The following is an 18,242-nucleotide window of genomic DNA, read 5'->3' as shown; positions in this document are numbered from 1 at the left end:
ACAACACTATACAAAACAATGGACAATGATTTAATCTACTACAATTCACCGTACAACACTATACAAAACAAGTGACAACGATGTAATCAACTACAATTCACAGTACAACACTATACAAAACAAGGGACAAGGATGTAATCCTGAAATGGTTTGGAAGTCTGTTCCATAAAGTAGCAGCAGCAAATTTGAAAGTTTTTTTTTACCGTAATGGGTTGGCTTTACCTATGGAATTTCCAGAATATTTACATACCTGAAATAAAATTGAGAATGGAAATGTGTAAAAGAGACACCAACCCGATCATATCTGTCTGCTATGCAGACATCAGCCGTCGTCACCAATGGGTATTCGATGCAGCGAGAAAAGAATACTTTTAAATTTCTTTGACACTTACCAAATTGTTTAAGCAAACAGGATGACTGCCATAGTGTTTATAATCTTAAAAGTTTCTAGAGCCATTGTTTTTATCCGTCTGATCTGCACGGAGGGCACCTTAGCTTCAGTAAGTTAGAAGACCTCATAGGAGCTGGTAAAATCCTCATATACGAAACGAAGTGCTCTTTCCTGCACCTTTTCTAGTTTTTTAGAATTTCTCTCAGTGCAAAAATGCCATACCAAAGGGAAAAAATCAAATTACTTAGAATAAAAGTATGAAAAAAATAAGTTTGCTAAGTCTAACCAAAACTAAGCCTAAACGTTTAAAAACATATAATTGCTTTGATGCCCTCCTACAGATTGAGCTGACATGAACATCAAAATTTAACTGATGGTCAATTTCAATGCCTAATAATGTTACTGTTTTTTCACATGTAAGGTTCGAATTTTGAATATGTATATAGATGGTCAAAGGTGAAAGGTCTTTTTGCCAACAGCCAAAACTTGAAACTTGTCGGGATTTGCTTGCATTTTATTTACCCGGAACCACTCAATATTTTTTTTTTATATTTTTACTCAGATTCCAAAGTTGAAATTAATAAATCAGAGTCTGGAATACAGAAAGACAAAGTATTATCATCTGCATAGTTATGTAAACTACCACTTTTAACAAAAAGAAAAATATAATTTATAAATATGTTAAACAACAATGGCCCTAGTAAAGAACCCTGTGGCTTGCCTTTATGGATATTAGCACAACCACTCAGAACAGTGTTGACTTTAATTTGCTGTTTACGATTATCAATTACCAACCCAGGCTTCATATGTGGCTTCGTATGGAGATCATATACACACACGGAAATTTATAAATATATTTTTTAAAGCCCGACTCTTTTTTCCAAAATCATATATGATCAAATAATTGGAGAATTTTACACTCAAAAACTGAAAAAAAATTACGCGATATGATACAGATTTATTGCTAAAGGAAAGCTATAGGAAGGGATATTTAAATTCACAAGTCAAAACTGGCAAATGACAATACCATGACAAAAAAGGAAAGGACGAAATCAAAAGACAAACAAAAGTACACACATCTCAACATAAAAAATAAAGACATAACACTGAATCAAAAACCTTGATCTATATTAGAAATACCCCTTTAAAATTCAATTCCTTATTGTTATCAAATTAACTTAAATTGCCAAAACAATCTTATCATGACATTGAGATACAAACTATGTCTCTGATTTTATTGGGTGAAGGAAAGACAAATATAAACTACGTCACGGTATAATTGTTTTGGGGAGCAGTACATCTAAGGAATCAACAATGCGACTTCCAGCTGGTGGATGGCAAGTGTTATGTTTGCATTGTTTTTTTTCTAAATATTCTGAGCCCCACTTTGACGGGAAAAAAATAATCTGGTGAAGCATGCAGATGACAACACATTTGCACATGAATTCAGTATTCTGAATGCAAATCAGATACCCCCATACCTCATAGTATAACATTTTGAAAGAAAACAAATCTGATTGATTGCGTTGAAAACTAAATAAAGTTGTTTATACTTTGCGCATGTTGCGCAAGAAGAAAAAAAATCTGACTAAGAAGAAAAATGTAACCCACACCCTTTTTTTTTAGTTAAATGGTTGTTCGCTAATAGGAAATGAATCTGATAGCCAATATCAAGGACGTATATAGTCCAAATAATTATGACGTCTCGTCATAATTATTTGGACTAGGACGTATATTGTTAGTTATACCGCGTCCTTGCCAATATATATATCTTCCTGATTGTCTGTTCTAGTTGTATGTAATGTGAGTTGGTTAAGTCCAAAAAGTTGATTTGTACTTGCAAGAACCCATTAAATAAAGAAAATTAATAAATAAATTGAATTATTTTAAATGGAAAAAAGTTAGGGTGTGTGTCCCAGTCAACCAATCACAAAACACTATTTCAACACACAGAATAGCAGTTTATCTTAATCCGTGTAAATTCTACGATTAGACAGAGCTTGAAGTTGAAATATCTTACCTATTAAAAAAAGAAGATAATCAATATTACTCAGGGGGCAGCAATAATCATGTATAGATTTTTTAGAATCTAAAGGAAAAGGATTTGCAGATACTGTCATCGGGATCGATCAAAATTTAGTTTTAGCTCAGCCTGGGTTCCTGCCGATGGCATCCTTCTGTCTGTTTGCAAACATCCAAAGAACCAGTTTAAGATGGCATCGACGGCCTTGCGAAGGTTGAAATGGGAAAAGTTTAGGTTTCTTAATAATGTACGAGTTTATTAATCCTAAAAACAATTGCAATCAATCAAAATTATCGCTAGATGTTAAATGTTGTAAAATAATATGTTGTTATTATTGTAATGACTAAATACACACACTTTAAAAGACGGTTATTCGATCCAGGATCCATGTAAATTCAGTTTGTGTTTCGAAGTGTGCTTCATTCACTTCTTTGTTTAAAGAAGGGAATCTAGTTTATCCAAAATAATAGTTCGTAGATTGTGTAAATAATTACAGACTGATTGCTACACTCCCCCTAGTTTTTAGTGAAATTAAAGCGTGAACTAAACGCTGGAATGCTGGACGTAACAAGAGGTTTTGGTCTATTCACAGGAGTTTGAAATACTAGCAATAAAGGTGTATAAATATGCCAAACTCGACCAGTGTTCTAACTTCAGAGTTTGAACAGTGTGCAGCACCTGCCCTTTTTTATTGACGCCAATGCCTATTTTCTGTCGTTCCTCTGGGGCCCTGTCGTTTTTATCACATAAAAAATATCGCATAAAAAATATCACATAAAAAATATCGGTAAAATCATAATTGTTCCATGAACAGAAAGTTCAGCTACCTGTGCAAGCTGTCAAATTAAGTGACCCGTGAAGTGTATGGCTTTATCTGATGGCTTTGGTGTCAAACACATTGTTAATTAGAACCAATTACCTTAGATTTAGGTCATAAATAATTTGTATATATATATTTAAAAAAAAGTTCGACAAACAATTTGATTATTTCCCCTTATTTATCACCTGTTCACAATATATTACTTAATTTATGTTTCTTTTATGTATAAAGATTAAATATAAAACTAACTGAATGCATATAAGAATATTAATTTAAATTATTTTCACTTGAAAACACTTCAAAAATAAATATTTTGAAAAATTATATTTTGCATCTTTACTTCCATAATTAATTGATCTATCAAGTGCAATGAAGAATTCCCAACATTAAATTTTCTATAGGTCAGACTACTTTGGTGATAGCTTCTACAAGGCAGCTTAATATACTTATAAGACAAAGGTATCCCAAAGAGGGTCTTAGCATCAATAGATATAAGTAAACTATACAAAAAATTGTGCCAAAAGAAATAAATTGCGTAACTTTTTACTGACACTTCATGTTTCAATAATGAATAATAAAAATGATGTGTTAATTAATTATGAGGCTAAAATAATTGCCCTTTTTCCAGTGATATAAATTTACACGTAAATTGCCTTTTTTCCAATGACATTCATGCGCAAAATTGCCCTTTTTCTGACTAGCACCCTACCATTTTCAAATCTTGGCTAGAACACTGTCGACTATCTGTATCTCAGCAGAGTTTCTCTTAAAGACAGAATTTAGTAATAAAATTGAGAAAGGAAATGGGGTTATGTTTCAAAGTGACAACAACCTGACCATACCGTCACCATAGAGCAGACTTCCAAAGGCCACCAATGGGTCTTCAATGTAGCAAGAAACTTGCACACCCGAAGGTGTCCTAAGACTATAACAACTGTAGCATTGAGAATTTTCTTAGACAAAAAACAAATGATAAAAAGATATACATGTACATGTACTGTGGTACAGGTAGTAATCATGGTTATTGTACATTGTTATAAGGAAGAGTTCAGAAAAAAAACTGATTAATATAAATGTGTGCACTGTAAATTTTCTTTACATTATTTTGCAGTTATCTAAAAGAAAGAACAATTGCAATCAAAATCATACAAGGACAATTTGTCAAAGAAAAACAAATCAGTATATTTGTCACAGTCAGCTAGTATGCTGTAGGACTTTCCATTCGTCTCCAGGTAGGTACAAAATGTACAAGGACATACCATACATTAAAATAAGTTCCTTAACCTACATTGTAAGTTACCTTATGAAAAATGATAACATCTTTTTTTTGTTCTTTAGAAGAAATTAAATATTTTCTAAAGTCTTCTCTTATTTATTTATTATTATTACCAAATGAACACATTCAAATTACTTGGCCTCTTCAATTGACAACTGGCAATTGCTGCTTTTGTCTAAACTTGAGAATGAAAACAGGGAGCATGTCAAAGACACAACAACCCAATTAATGAGCCGAGATTAGTATTTACAGAAACTGTTCTGCTGATCAATGTCATTACAGCTTCATATTATTTATGTTTTACAGTTTGTCATGAGTTAGTACAGTTTAAACTTGCTGATATAGGTGAAGGCATAAGGGAAGTTCAGCTGAAAGAATGGTATGTTATCAACATGATCAAACTTATCAAATAGTGGAACTTTATATCTATGATATGTGTTAAGTTTTTATACAACTACAAAGTTAAGTGTTTGTTCATCCATGGATCTGTTCAGGCATGTCAATCTTTCTGCCTTTTGATTTAGATGATTTTCAGTATAGTCATTCTCATAAATTACTTTAAAAAACATGTCATACTACAATTTCATGCCCCACCTATGACAGGTGTCTTCCACGAATGCCAACATTTTATATGTTACCTATTCCTTGAATGCCAACAAAAATATTTCAATAGTTGTTTATATAATAACAATAGGTGTTTTTATAAGTATTTAACTGTTAAAAAAAATAATGAACTTCATAGAAATGCAACATTTTATCACTTTCTCATAAGGAAAAATAGTAGATTTTAGGGGTAAAAATATTATGAATTTTAAAGAAATAAAGAAAATTAAAATTTTTTATTACTTTTTTTTCCAAAAAAATATGTTTGGAATGAATATGTTAATAACATAAGAAATATTAAAAAAAAATAATGAAATTTTAGTTTAATACAATTATTTCAAACTAAATAAAGGATATAAGAGATTTGTTTAGTTCCATATCAATTTGAATATTTTATTGGTTAATATAAACTATATGAAGATTTCAGTTGTACAATTAATTAAATTTAAAAAATAATTAAGTTAATTTGATAACTTCTAAGCTGGAAACTCTACAAAAGTTTCAAGAAAATTCATAAAATATGGTAAAAAGAATTCAGATGAGTTGCGAACATGACAAACAACTATACAATGTTATTTTACGAATCACTTACAATAAAAAAAAAAAGGTGTAATTGTATGACCAAGAAAAATATCCTGAACAAACTGAAATGAACAAAATAGTAATCTAACACGAGATACAAAGTTTCAAGAAATTTAATCAGTAATATGGTAGGATATTACAGCACACACAACTATAGAAATATTGAAAAAAAAATCTTCAAAGTCCAAAGAGTCTATTGTAGAATTTGTGCAAACTGGAATTCCTTACAGTCCTGACAATATGCACATATTGATTTTGTGATGCAACACTTTTGGAAGTTGCATTTTTTAAGAGAATCCTATTTGTTCAAGCAGGAGCAGCAAATATGATTTTTAACTTCTTAACAAACATGAACTAGATTTAGCTACCTGTATTTACCTATCTGTTTAATTAGTATGATTGTTTTGATAAGCATGCACTGTTGTTGTGATAACTACTTGCACCTATTCCTTGAACGCCAACATAATTTTACAGGTAAATTGTCGGTAGATCAAAGGATGTTGGCATTCAAGGAATAAACCCTATGACAGTTGAGGGGATTATGTTTTCTTGTCTTTTCGTTAGTCTTTCAGCTTCAGTTCAAGTTTTTGGTCAAGCCACCAGGTAGTTTTTGAAGTTGAAATCCAATCAACTTTAAACTTCGTACACAGGTTCCATATTATATTCTCTTCCTAATTATAATGCCAAATTAGATGTTTGACCCCAATTTCATTGTCCACTGAACATAGAAAATGATCATGCAAGTGGGGCACCCATGTACTATGGACACATTCTTGTTAAGTTATATGTGTAGTTAACGTTCTAAAAGACATATCATAATCAATTTTATATTTGGCATTATTTCCAAAAACTTGGCATGTGATATTGGAAATCATACAAAATACAATATGATGTAGTTCTTCACCTTTAAATATCTTTTTGATAGATAAATTTTTGGAGATTTTAACAAACACAAACAAAATGGGATGGAACTAGATGGATTCATTTCTTACTTTTTACTGAGTGCTATTTAGCAAGTTTAGCATATTTCTTATTTTGTGATTGATTAATTTTTGGATTTAATCATATCAAACACCAATTTGACCCTTGCTTTAAAAAGTTTGTCAGTATAGAGTCTTATTATAATTTACATTAGACTTTTTAGAATGGAATGAAGCTTGAGTCTTATGATAACTTACTGTGTTCTCCCCAGATTATTTCATTTAGTATCCTGGTAAAAAAGGAAATATGAAATACATTGTACCATCCTGTTTCTAAAAATCTTATGAAGTTGTGTATTTATAAGTTTGGTGCTTATTAGATGAGAAGAACGGTTGGAGAAGTTTATTTTATTGAATTGTAGGTTTGTAAAAGTTGGAGACCATGTGAGTCAGTTTGACAGTATCTGTGAAGTACAAAGTGATAAAGCTACAGTGACAATCACCAGTCGATATAAAGGAATAATCTCTAAACTCTACTATGATGTGGAGGATATTGCCTTAGTTAGTAAACCATTGGTAGATATTGAAACAGATGCTGATTCACCTGGTATGTCAACCTTGATTTCCATTTGGTTTTTTTGCCAGATACTTATGCTTCATGTTGAATCTGCATCTGCTGTATAATGGCCTATATATAAACTGTCTTCAGTAAGGTTTTGAACACATTTATACACACTGGATGAACAACCTTTCACTATACTGTATCTAGTAATATTATGAAAAAAGTCATGCAATTTTCACCCCCAAAAAATAACATCTCTGTTGGATGAGTACTTACTTCATGTGGTCTCATCAAAAATTTAATGAAATAGGCTGCATTTGTGACCGGCCAGTAAAACCATTGCAAAATTATCATTACAGTATCAGGTAATGTTACAAGAAATGTTATATTTAACAGCCAGATGTTCACTTTAGTCAAATTTTGAGCCATCTGCCTTCTGTAATCGCACAGTAATATAAATGCTATATTATTCTGATCAATGTAATGTTATTGAATTTAGGAACAACACAAAGTAGTCCATCATCATCAGAAGTATCAAGCTCTTCATCAGATGATGAACATTCTATGCAGAGGATACGTGGACGGAAGGTGTTGGCAACACCTGCTGTCCGCAGACTTGCCATGGAGAATAAGGTAAATTGTAATAAAGATACATGTAGGTATAATTGGTTGATTGACTATTTGGTAAATTTTAGCTGTAGATTATTTCATGCATATTTAGTACAAGAACACATTAAAAATAAATCTGATATTTAGATTTAACAAAGAAGGGTGACAACAATAAAGGTTGGGAACTATGAACTGCCACTGGAAAAAGAGGGTATGTATGGTAGGTTAAAAATATGTCTTGCAACATTCAACATAAGGACCCCTTTATGAACTGTTGCAAGTGTTCTTTCCTGTACAGAGAGTACAGAATTTTGCATGCATAAGGCATATGGTTAGAAATTACAACTGAAAATTGGCTGAATCTATATATTATGCACAGCCAAAAATATGCCCATTATTAGCATGTCTTTTTTGAGACAAATTGACCATTTTATCATGTTCTTTGGGTACCAATAAATATTAATTTTTCTGTGTATCAAAGGTAAATATTATTTTTTCTGTGTATCAAAGGTAAATATTATTTTTTCTGTGTATCAAAGGTAAATATTAATTTTTCTGTGTATCAAAGGTAAATATTATTTTTTCTGTGTATCGAAGGTAAATATTAATTTTTCTGTGTATCAAAGGTAAATATTAATTTTTCTGTGTATCAAAGGTAAATATTATTTTTTTCTGTGTATCAAAGGTAAATATTAATTTTTCTGTGTATCAAAGGTAAATATTAATTTTTCTGTGTATCAAAGGTAAATATTAATTTTTCTGTGTATCAAAAGTAAATATTAATTTTTCTGTGTATCAAAGGTAAATATTATTTTTTCTGTGTATCAAAGGTAAATATTAATTTTTCTGTGTATCAAAGGTAAATATTATTTTTTCTGTGTATCAAAGGTAAATATTAATTTTTCTGTGTATCAAAGGTAAATATTATTTTTTCTGTGTATCAAAGGTAAATATTATTTTTTCTGTGTATCAAAGGTAAATATTAATGAATCAGAATAGCCAAATGCTGAGACCCCAACAACTTTAACTTTGTCACATTTTGAGGATATTGAAAAGATTTTTCTTCAAATCATAAAATTCAGTGAACATAAGATTTATATGATATGTAGTATAAAGTGTAGAACTTTCTGTGTATCTGGTGAGTTCAGTTATTGTTGTGTGAAACATCCAAATATGAGATACCATACTGGCCTTTAAATCTTACAGCAGATTTCATTGAGTGTGTAGGCAAAGATAATATTTTTGGTTAGCTTGCTGGTGAGCTGAACCTTGAATTCATTATTAGGTCAGGTATACTACCCTCCTTTGAAGTAGCCCAGTCCAACAGGCACGTAGACTAGTTATCTGTTTGACTATTCTTCTCTTATAGGAGGGTAGTTTACCTAACATAATAATGACTTCACAGTTCAGCTAGCAAGCACGATAACAAAAGATATTACCTTCGCCTACACACTCAATGTAATCGGCTGTAAATAAGTATATTTGTAATACATCATATGTACTATCTACTTTGAAGATCAAGTTAAGTGATGTGGAAGCAACAGGAAAAGATGGTCGAATATTGAAAGATGATATCCTAAAGTACATGGAGGACCCTTCTGTTGGAAAACAAGGCATGATTTTAGTATTGATCAACTTATTTGAGAGCCACCACTGTGGTCTTGTTTAAGCATGGAGGTTAGGGGTGTAACTTTCTGTCTGGATTTAGTATGAGGCGTTTAAGGAGTAAGAAAAAATAGCTAGCTCAGACAAGTCAGAATGTATCTGGCTTTCTATTATGGTTATATAACATAGCCTGGTAAATTTTTGCTTAACTGGTTTATTTCAATGTTCTAGACCTCATAAACATGTGAAACACGATGTAAAAGAGAGAAGAAAGATACCAAAAGGATATCCAAACTCACAAGTTGAAAATAACCTGACATGAATGAAATAGCAAAAGATAAATCAAGAAACATGACCAAAAGACACAACACAACACAGAAAACTAAGGACTGAGCACAAGAACCCTGCAATTACAGTGGCATCATTTTATGTAGTTTCACAAATTTGTTTTGATAGTAATGTTGATTGTTAGAGTGACTGTTCTTTACAACTTTACTACTTTTTCCATTATCATGTCCGTGTATAATAGCCTTCTTGTGTTTTAAGATGTTAAAATTTTAATAATGGTTTGGTCTTTTGTGGCTAAACTTAAATATTATTTTATTGAAAACTTATGTCTTAAGAGTGTTCCCATTTGATTGGTAATAAAATATGGTAATATCATTTGTTTCAGCAAAATCCAGAGCTCCCTTAGCTACACCCCCATCAGTCACTGTTGAACCCTCCAAACCTGCTCCAGTTGTATCAACCACACCTATACAACCACAAATAACTTTACCTGTGGGTAAGGATTACACAGAAAAGATCAAGGGAATGAGAAAAGCAATGGTGAAAACAATGACAGAGGCCAATAACATTCCAACATTTGGCTACGATGATGAATTTGATATGAGTGCTCTTGTTGAATTGAGATCAAAGGTCAAGGCTATAACTGACGAAAAAGGTGTCAAATTTTCGTACATGCCTATTATAATGAAGGTACATGTGTATGAAGTGTATTATGTCAAACTTTCCTAGTTCATCACAAGATTTTTTTTTAATTTATATATAAAAATAAGGAGATGTGTTATGATGTGTTATGATTGCCAATGAGTCAACTATCCACAAAAGTTTAAATGAAGTGGATGTAAGCAATTATAGGCAACCATAAGACCTTCAATGTGCAATGCATGTTTTGTTTTTACATAACCTTTTTATGAAAATAGAAAATTCAACACAAAATAAAATTTGGAGATTTAAAAAAAAAAGCTGGTAAAATTCAATTGACAGATTCTTTGTAGTCAGTGCATATATATTATAAAACCTTATTCTGATACTTGTTAGGTGAGGAAAATATGAGTTATAATTTTAGCTGATATGCCTTCCCTTATAAGTAGCACTAAGTTTTTACTATGCTTTCCCTTATAAGTAACACCAAGTTTTTACTATGTTTTCCCTTATAAGTAACATCAAGTTTTTGCTATGCTTTCCCTTATAAGTAACACCAAGTTTTTACTATGCTTTCCCTTATAAGTAACACTAAGTTTTTACTATGCTTTCCCTTATAAGTAACACCAAGTTTTTGCTATGCTTTCCCTTATAAGTAACACCAAGTTTTTACTATGCTTTCCCTTATAAGTAACACCAAGTTTTTACTATGCTTTCCCTTATAAGTAACACCAAGTTTTTACTGAGTATGTACATAATTTATTTTCCTTTTCAGGCTGTCTCAATGGCTTTAACAGAATTCCCAATGTTGAATGCTAGTGTAGATAAATCATGTGAGAACATAACGTATAAGGTTAGTATACTAGAAGGAAGAATTAAACAATGACTTTTGATATGAACAGAAGATGTGGTATGATTGCCAATTAGACAACTTTCCACAAGAAACCAAATGACCCAGAAAACTAATATTTATAGGTCACTGTACGATCTTCAACTATGATTTACACTTGTTTGAAGGGGTTAAACCTCTACCTTGGACTTTTGGAGTTCAAAGTTGTTATGTGGTATGAAAACAAAAAGAGGTACATTGTACATGGAAAGGATAATGTAATCAACAGAAAAGAAGAAAAAGTTGTGATTTTCCTTATTATTTACTAGTAGATTAAAGTAAACCTTTTCTGAGAATATTCAGTGATTTTTTTTCACATAGTAAATGTTTCATCTGTTTACAGGCAGTACATAATATAGGAATTGCTATGGATACACAAGATGGACTAATAGTGCCAAATGTTAAAAATGTCCAATCATTAAGTATATTTGAACTTGCTGCAGAACTGAACAGGCTTCAGTCTCTAGGATTAGCTGGAAAATTAGGAACCTCAGATTTAAGTGGTGGAACTTTCTCCTTGTCAAATATTGGAGCGGTAAATTAATCTTAAATTCATGGCAATGACTTTTTGTCATGTACAATGTTTTTGTGTGTAAGCATTTTTTGATTTTTGAAAAAAAAGACAAAAAAAAGTAGACAAATTATCACAATTTAAGGAAATGATGCATAGAAACAATGGTATCAAAAATTTAAAGGAGAGCTTTTATTAATGCAATTCCATCAACTTTGCAAGAAAACATGGCATAAATTTCTGAATTTACAGTATTTATTGCAAATGGTAAAGTTATTATTGTTTGTGGAAGAAGACTTCAAGTCTTCTGAAGGCCAATGGTGCCGACTTTAAATCATCAAGCCTCTGTATGCCGCATTGGTTTCTGTGTATTACAATTTCATAACAACTTCTGATTCCTCATTATATTTGGAACAACTTTTCTAAATGAGGGGTCAAATTAATAAAGAAGATATAAGTTTAGAACCATCACAAAATCCTTTTGACATGTTTTGACCATTTAATACTTAATAGATGCATAGTTCTTGGGGGAAAGTTTCATCAAATAATATGAATATAAAGGTGCTCATTTTTTACAGTGGGTTGTAATGTTCTTCCAATGAGGGTTACCCCTCATTTGGAGTATTGTTCCCAACCTGTTAAAATCCATCTTTGTGCATAATTCAAAATTGGAAATTTCAACAAGCATCTAATATTCTTACACAAGAAAATAAACCCTGGTCTGCTAGCTACCTGTTCATCTTTTCTACCGATTTAATAACTAGAATCATGCAAACAGACTTAAGAAAAAGACATGTAAGTTTATCATACAAATATGACACTTTTTCTAGACAATCCAGATCGTGCAAAATACTTCACTAAAAATTGTAACCTTTAAAATTGTTGTTGCGCACTAAAAACCCCCATGGGAACTTTCAAAAGTTGGTGGGTATTTAACAAGTCTTACTATTTTTATGCCCAATTTATGGGCATTATGTTTTCTGGTCTGTACGTCCGTCCTGCTTCAGGTTAAAGCTAATGGTCGAGGTAGTTTTTGATGAAGTTGAAATCCAATCAACTTAAAACTAAGTACACATGTGTTCCTTATGATATGATCTTTCTAATTTTACTGCCAAATTAAAGATTTTTCCTAATTTTAGTTTTAACACCATTTGTGTTTATTTTCTCTTGCTGAAAACACACATAAGAAACATTTATGATCCCATTTTATTAACCGGATTTTTGTGACAAAAATGTCGTTTATTGATTTGGGGATGTACGGCGGGCGGCCGGGCGGGGGGCAATCAAATGTTGTCCGTGCATTAATTCATGAACCGTTCAGCCAAAGCTTTTAAAATTTTAATATGTTGTTACTGACAACTAAATGAAGGTCAAGTTCAATAATGATGATTTTGACTTTTACCGTTCAGGAGTTATGGTTCTTGAAAGATTGAAAAATGGAGTTTTCAGTCGTGTCCGTGCATTTACGCATGAACTGTTCTACCAAAGCTTCCCAAATTTTAATATGTTGTTACTGATGACAAAATGGAGGTCAAGTTCAATAATGACGATTTTGACCTTTACCGTTCAGGAGTTATGGTTCTTGAAAGATTGAAAAATGGAGTTTCCAGTTGTGTCCGTGCATTTACGCATTAACTGTTCTACCAAAGCTTCCCAAATTTTAATATGTTGTGACTGATGACAAAATAGAGGTCAAGTTAAATAATGACGATTTTGACTTTCACCGTTCAGGAGTTATGGTTCTTGAAAGATTGAAAAATGGTGTTTCCAGTCGTGTCCGTGCATTTTCTCATGAACCATTCAACCAAAGCTTTTGAAATTTTTATATGTTGTTACTGATGACAAAATAGAGGTCAAGTTCAATAATGACGATTTTGACTTTTACCGTTCAGGCGTTATGGTTCTTGAAAGATTGTAAAATGGCGTTTCCATTCACGTTGTTGCATTTACTCATGAACCATTCAATCTAAGCTTTTCAAATTTTAATATGTTGATACTGATGACAAAATGGAGGTCAAATTTGATATTGACGATTTTCTCTTTCACCATTCATCAGTAATGGTTCTTGTGATATTGCCAGGACACAAATAAATATTAATAAATCCGGTTTGCTGTCGTTGTGACAGCCTCTTGTTGATATATATATATAGCATTTGTCAGGAATGTAAACACATCACAGTAAATTTATCACCAACATAAATGTGGGAATTCTGCTTCTATATTCATTATTATTCAAACAGAAATGAGCCCTACTATACATGCTATAATTTTGAAAATAAGATGTTCTAATTTGATAAATGTGAATTTTACAATTTCTCCATAATTTTTATAGGTACCGAAGATTAATTTATACACAAATGATGGCTTATGAACATTTTTATGCCCCACCTACGATAGTAGAGGGGCATTATGTTTTCTGGTCTGTGGCTCAGTTCGTCCGTCCGTCCGTCTGTGGTTCCGTTCGTCTGTCCAGGTTAAAGTCTTTTAATGATAGACTTAAGTATTATTCTGAAGGCAGTTAGGCCAACTAAAATTAATTAGTAGATTTTCATCCAAATTTTTGAAAAAAAGGGGCGGGTGGGAGGATTTAATTTTTTATTTCTTATGAAACCCTCTTGTGACGTGTTCTTCAAATATTCAAGTGTAATAATAAGCTTATATCATGTATATACATATATAAGGAATCGTACATAATATTTCAAATCTTAACATGAATAAAAATCTCTGATTGGCAACCACTGTTCTACATGTAATTGCTGCTTTAGAAACCTAAACAGCAAAAAAATAAAAGAAGAATGCTCTCTTCAGTTGGACTACCTTCACCAAATTAATGTGTCTTTTTAAGCGACCATTTTTTTTGACTCCATAAAAAGAAACAAATATGCAACTAAAGAATTACGAGTTCAGAATAAAATGAAACTATTTTGAAAACAAAAGGGTTGGTGCTTTTATGATTCTTCTAAGTTATAGATGCAAATATGATTAATATGTAAAACATGAACTTAACCAAAAAGGAGAAGATGTTTAATGGCTCTATTGAGGGTATTGGGACAGAAGGTGTTTGCTGTTTGTCAACAAAAAATATGGGTAAATCTAAGTGTATGTTTGCTGACTTTTTGAACTCAATTATACTGTCATAAATCTAACAAGTTCGTGCTTGCGTCATTTTATTTATACAGTTATGGTTTTGTACAAATGTGTTCCACAATTCTTGCTCTTTGGATATAATCCACAGTTCAAAATTCTTACCTCATAGTCATTTTATCAATAAAAAAATCAACGGTTTTCTAAATCACAGAAAGGAGTAGGTTCAGTAAGACCCCTTTTTGGTCCCAAAATATAGCAGTTTTAGAAATTTGTGAAAATGTAATCTTTAAGCTATATTTTGGAAAGTAAAATGCTTCTGCTACATAAATATGAGCTGTTTTTGACATTACAATGCACAAATATCGCGTTCTAGCATCATTAAGTCATGCTAAATTACTGAAATCTTCAAAATTTTAGCATTTGGTCAATTTTTAGATGGTTTCCATCTAAAACGAAAGTGGACGCATTCGTGTTCTTTCATAATATTGAAATGTAAATTGAATTTGATGATAATACACAACATATATAAACGTTGAGGATGAACACGGATGGTCACTTTCATTTTTGACAAAAAACATCTGAAAAGTGACGTTTTTTTGCATATTTGATAGATTTTTCTTGTTTAAACTTGAATCAGAGCGTTTTTAATGACTAAATCAGTTAAAATCTTTCACATTAACTAATCAAATCAATTGAAATAGACACTTAAGTGTTTAAAAAGTGTCCAAAAACCTGAAATTTGAGGCCAAAATCGGCCCTTACCAGACCTACTCCTTTGTGTCATGCTGCGATTTACCATCTTGGACACAGCGTATTTCTTGTATCCCGATTATATCATGCCCTTCTCGAAATCAATCTCTATTCTCAGTAGACGATTTTGTCATCATAGAGCTGCAGAATCTTTTTTAATTACTCGAAGTAATACGAAAACCGAAATTTGAAACAGAAAGTTTGAAAGGAAACAAAATTTTTGACAGTTACCGGAAACGGAGATGAACAAAATCTGCAAATTGTAAATTTTTCAAAATAAAAAAAATGGGGCGGGACAATTTCAGAGGGGCGGACGGGGATGAAAATCTATCAATTAATTTTAATTGGCCTTATAATGAAATGTGGAGTAAAACATGAATCCTTGTATTATGTATTATTGTTATCATTACAGATAGGAGGAACATATGCTAGACCAGTTATTCTACCTCCAGAAGTATCAATCGGAGCTTTAGGAAAAATACAGGTAAAACTATTTCATGAGATAATAAAATAACACTTGCTGGTTGTTTGACTATCAACAGACTGAGAACTGTATGTAAATGTGAGAAACTGTCACTTGTCTGATGTTCGACTTGCAACATTCTGAAACAAACAACCATAAAAAACAAAGAGTTATAAGTTCACAAATATATTATGAATCATGATTTAAGTGCTAAGTAAATTTATGAAGTCAAAAACAAATGGAAATTAGCCATGAAATAATAATATTGGGCTTCAAGAGAATTACAAACTCTGATCTGTGAATTAATTCTATGAATTTTGTAGATGACACATACTGTATATGATATTGCTTAGTTTAAGTTTAATTTTAAATCATTTTAAACATAATTGTTTACTTGTAGGCATTACCAAGATATGATAACGATGGAAATATAGTAAAGAAAAATATAATGTGTGTTAGCTGGTCAGCTGATCATCGAGTTATCGAAGGTGCCTACATGGCACGATTCTCTAACTTACTCAAATCATTCTTAGAAAATCCAGGATTGATTATGTTATATCTAAGATGAGCATTATGTGATACAAACATTTACTGGTATATTTACTGTGGACCATATCATAACGGGTAAGACCAGATTGAAATGGTCTAGCCTACTGTAATAATGGTTCAAATTTATAAAGGTGTGATCTTTCAGTGATTGACAGGAGCATGCTTCATTGTGTTTTTTAATCATCAATTACATTATTTGATTCCAATATGCAGGATTCTGTCTTTTGGAAGTGCAGATGTTCTGGAGTTAAATTTCAGCTTCTTATTTCTATGTTAAATAATTGAACCTGAAATTAAAGTTTTCTGTTAGGTAATCAAATCATGTTGAAGACTGGAATTAATATATACTGGGGATATATCTATGGACTCAGGAGTATGCTTATGCATTGCAGAGAATAACAGATCCTAGTCATATTTGTTTGATATTGTGAAATTTTCTGTATAAATTATGAAATATGTTAATATAATGCAATCTAATTTTTGAAAATCGATTTACAGCTAGAATTATTCTTGAATAGAATTTCAATTTTATAAAATGGTTTTTTTTTTATTTTACATTATGAGATGAGTAAGTCTTCATCATAGAAGAATCAATTAAATTGACTGAAGATGAATACCTTAATTATGATATACATTGCAATTGAATATTTTTTTAACTTATTCAACTCAGTATTTTATGTTTAAAAAAAGAAAATAGTTGTTAATATTATAGAGTAATTTGTTTATGTGACTTGTTATGTCCTATAAAATCTAAGAACAGGATATTGAAAAGTGTGCTAATTAAACCAGTAGTTGCATTCAAATGGACATAAAACATAAAAGAGGAATATCTTCATCGAAAAAATTATAACTTTTGCCTAAAAAAAAATCATATTAATGTTTAATAACCTGCTAATATTTATGAATGACATTGAATATACAGCATTGTTAAATTTTAAATCTGTATTGATTTTTTTTTCTTAATTATCAATATGAGTATTTGTTATAGAGTAAAAATATATGCTTCATGAACATTTTTATGTTGCAAATTCAACACATCGATTTTATTTTTAAGTTGAGCAATGTTTTAATTTTGAGCTTCACGGTAATCCATAGGCAGTTAGCTTTACTACAATCCTAGTGATAATAATTTATTCCTCTACATTTGGTGTTCTTAGGTCAATATTTTGTTTGCAACATAACATTATATGTTAAAGGAATATTGTCTTCGAGAATGATTTTAATGAACATTCTAAAACACTGAATGTTGTTCAGAAAAGCATAAAAACATGATCATATAATCCCAACCATAACTTATGTATCTGATGCTAGTAAGAATAATAAGATAGTAAACATATTTGTGAATGCTCATGATCTTCCTCTTGAAGTGCCATAAAAGATATAAACCATATCTAAGCCATTAAAAATCAAGAAAGAACAATGAACTTATAATCAGTTTGACTATATCATATCATTTTCTATAGAATGAAACAGAAACTATATGAGAGGGCATTTTGTATTGTAGAGTTTGAGTGATATATGTATTTGAATCTCAGAAAATAAAATTTATAAAGAAAGCAGTGCAAAACTTTTGAATTCCTTTTATTTTACATAAACATTTATTTGATTGGTCAGTTTATAGATTAGAAATAGTGAACCAGAGGTCAATTTATGTTTGGCAACTATGATGTGTTTT

At 31.1% G+C, this 18,242-nt stretch overlaps 1 protein-coding gene across 1 annotated transcript; it reads left to right on the top strand.

Annotated features, from left to right (window-relative positions):
* The first annotated feature begins 2,534 nt into the window (after nucleotides 1-2,534).
* On the top strand, nucleotides 2,535-18,126 carry LOC143067863 (lipoamide acyltransferase component of branched-chain alpha-keto acid dehydrogenase complex, mitochondrial-like). The gene is made up of 11 exons (XM_076241451.1): nucleotides 2,535-2,661; nucleotides 4,346-4,466; nucleotides 4,817-4,889; nucleotides 7,038-7,222; nucleotides 7,677-7,810; nucleotides 9,303-9,399; nucleotides 10,065-10,369; nucleotides 11,094-11,171; nucleotides 11,551-11,742; nucleotides 15,968-16,039; nucleotides 16,419-18,126. Exons 1-11 carry the CDS (start codon nucleotides 2,605-2,607, stop codon nucleotides 16,584-16,586), a joined length of 1,482 nt encoding a protein of 493 aa, XP_076097566.1. The 5' UTR covers nucleotides 2,535-2,604; the 3' UTR covers nucleotides 16,587-18,126.
* The last annotated feature ends 116 nt before the right edge of the window (nucleotides 18,127-18,242 follow it).

This window comes from Mytilus galloprovincialis, chromosome 1, assembly GCF_965363235.1.
Source record: "Mytilus galloprovincialis chromosome 1, xbMytGall1.hap1.1, whole genome shotgun sequence".
NCBI lineage: Eukaryota > Metazoa > Mollusca > Bivalvia > Mytilida > Mytilidae > Mytilus > Mytilus galloprovincialis.
The sequence above is the reverse complement of the archived record's forward strand: the minus strand, read 5'-3'. Positions and strand labels throughout refer to the sequence as shown.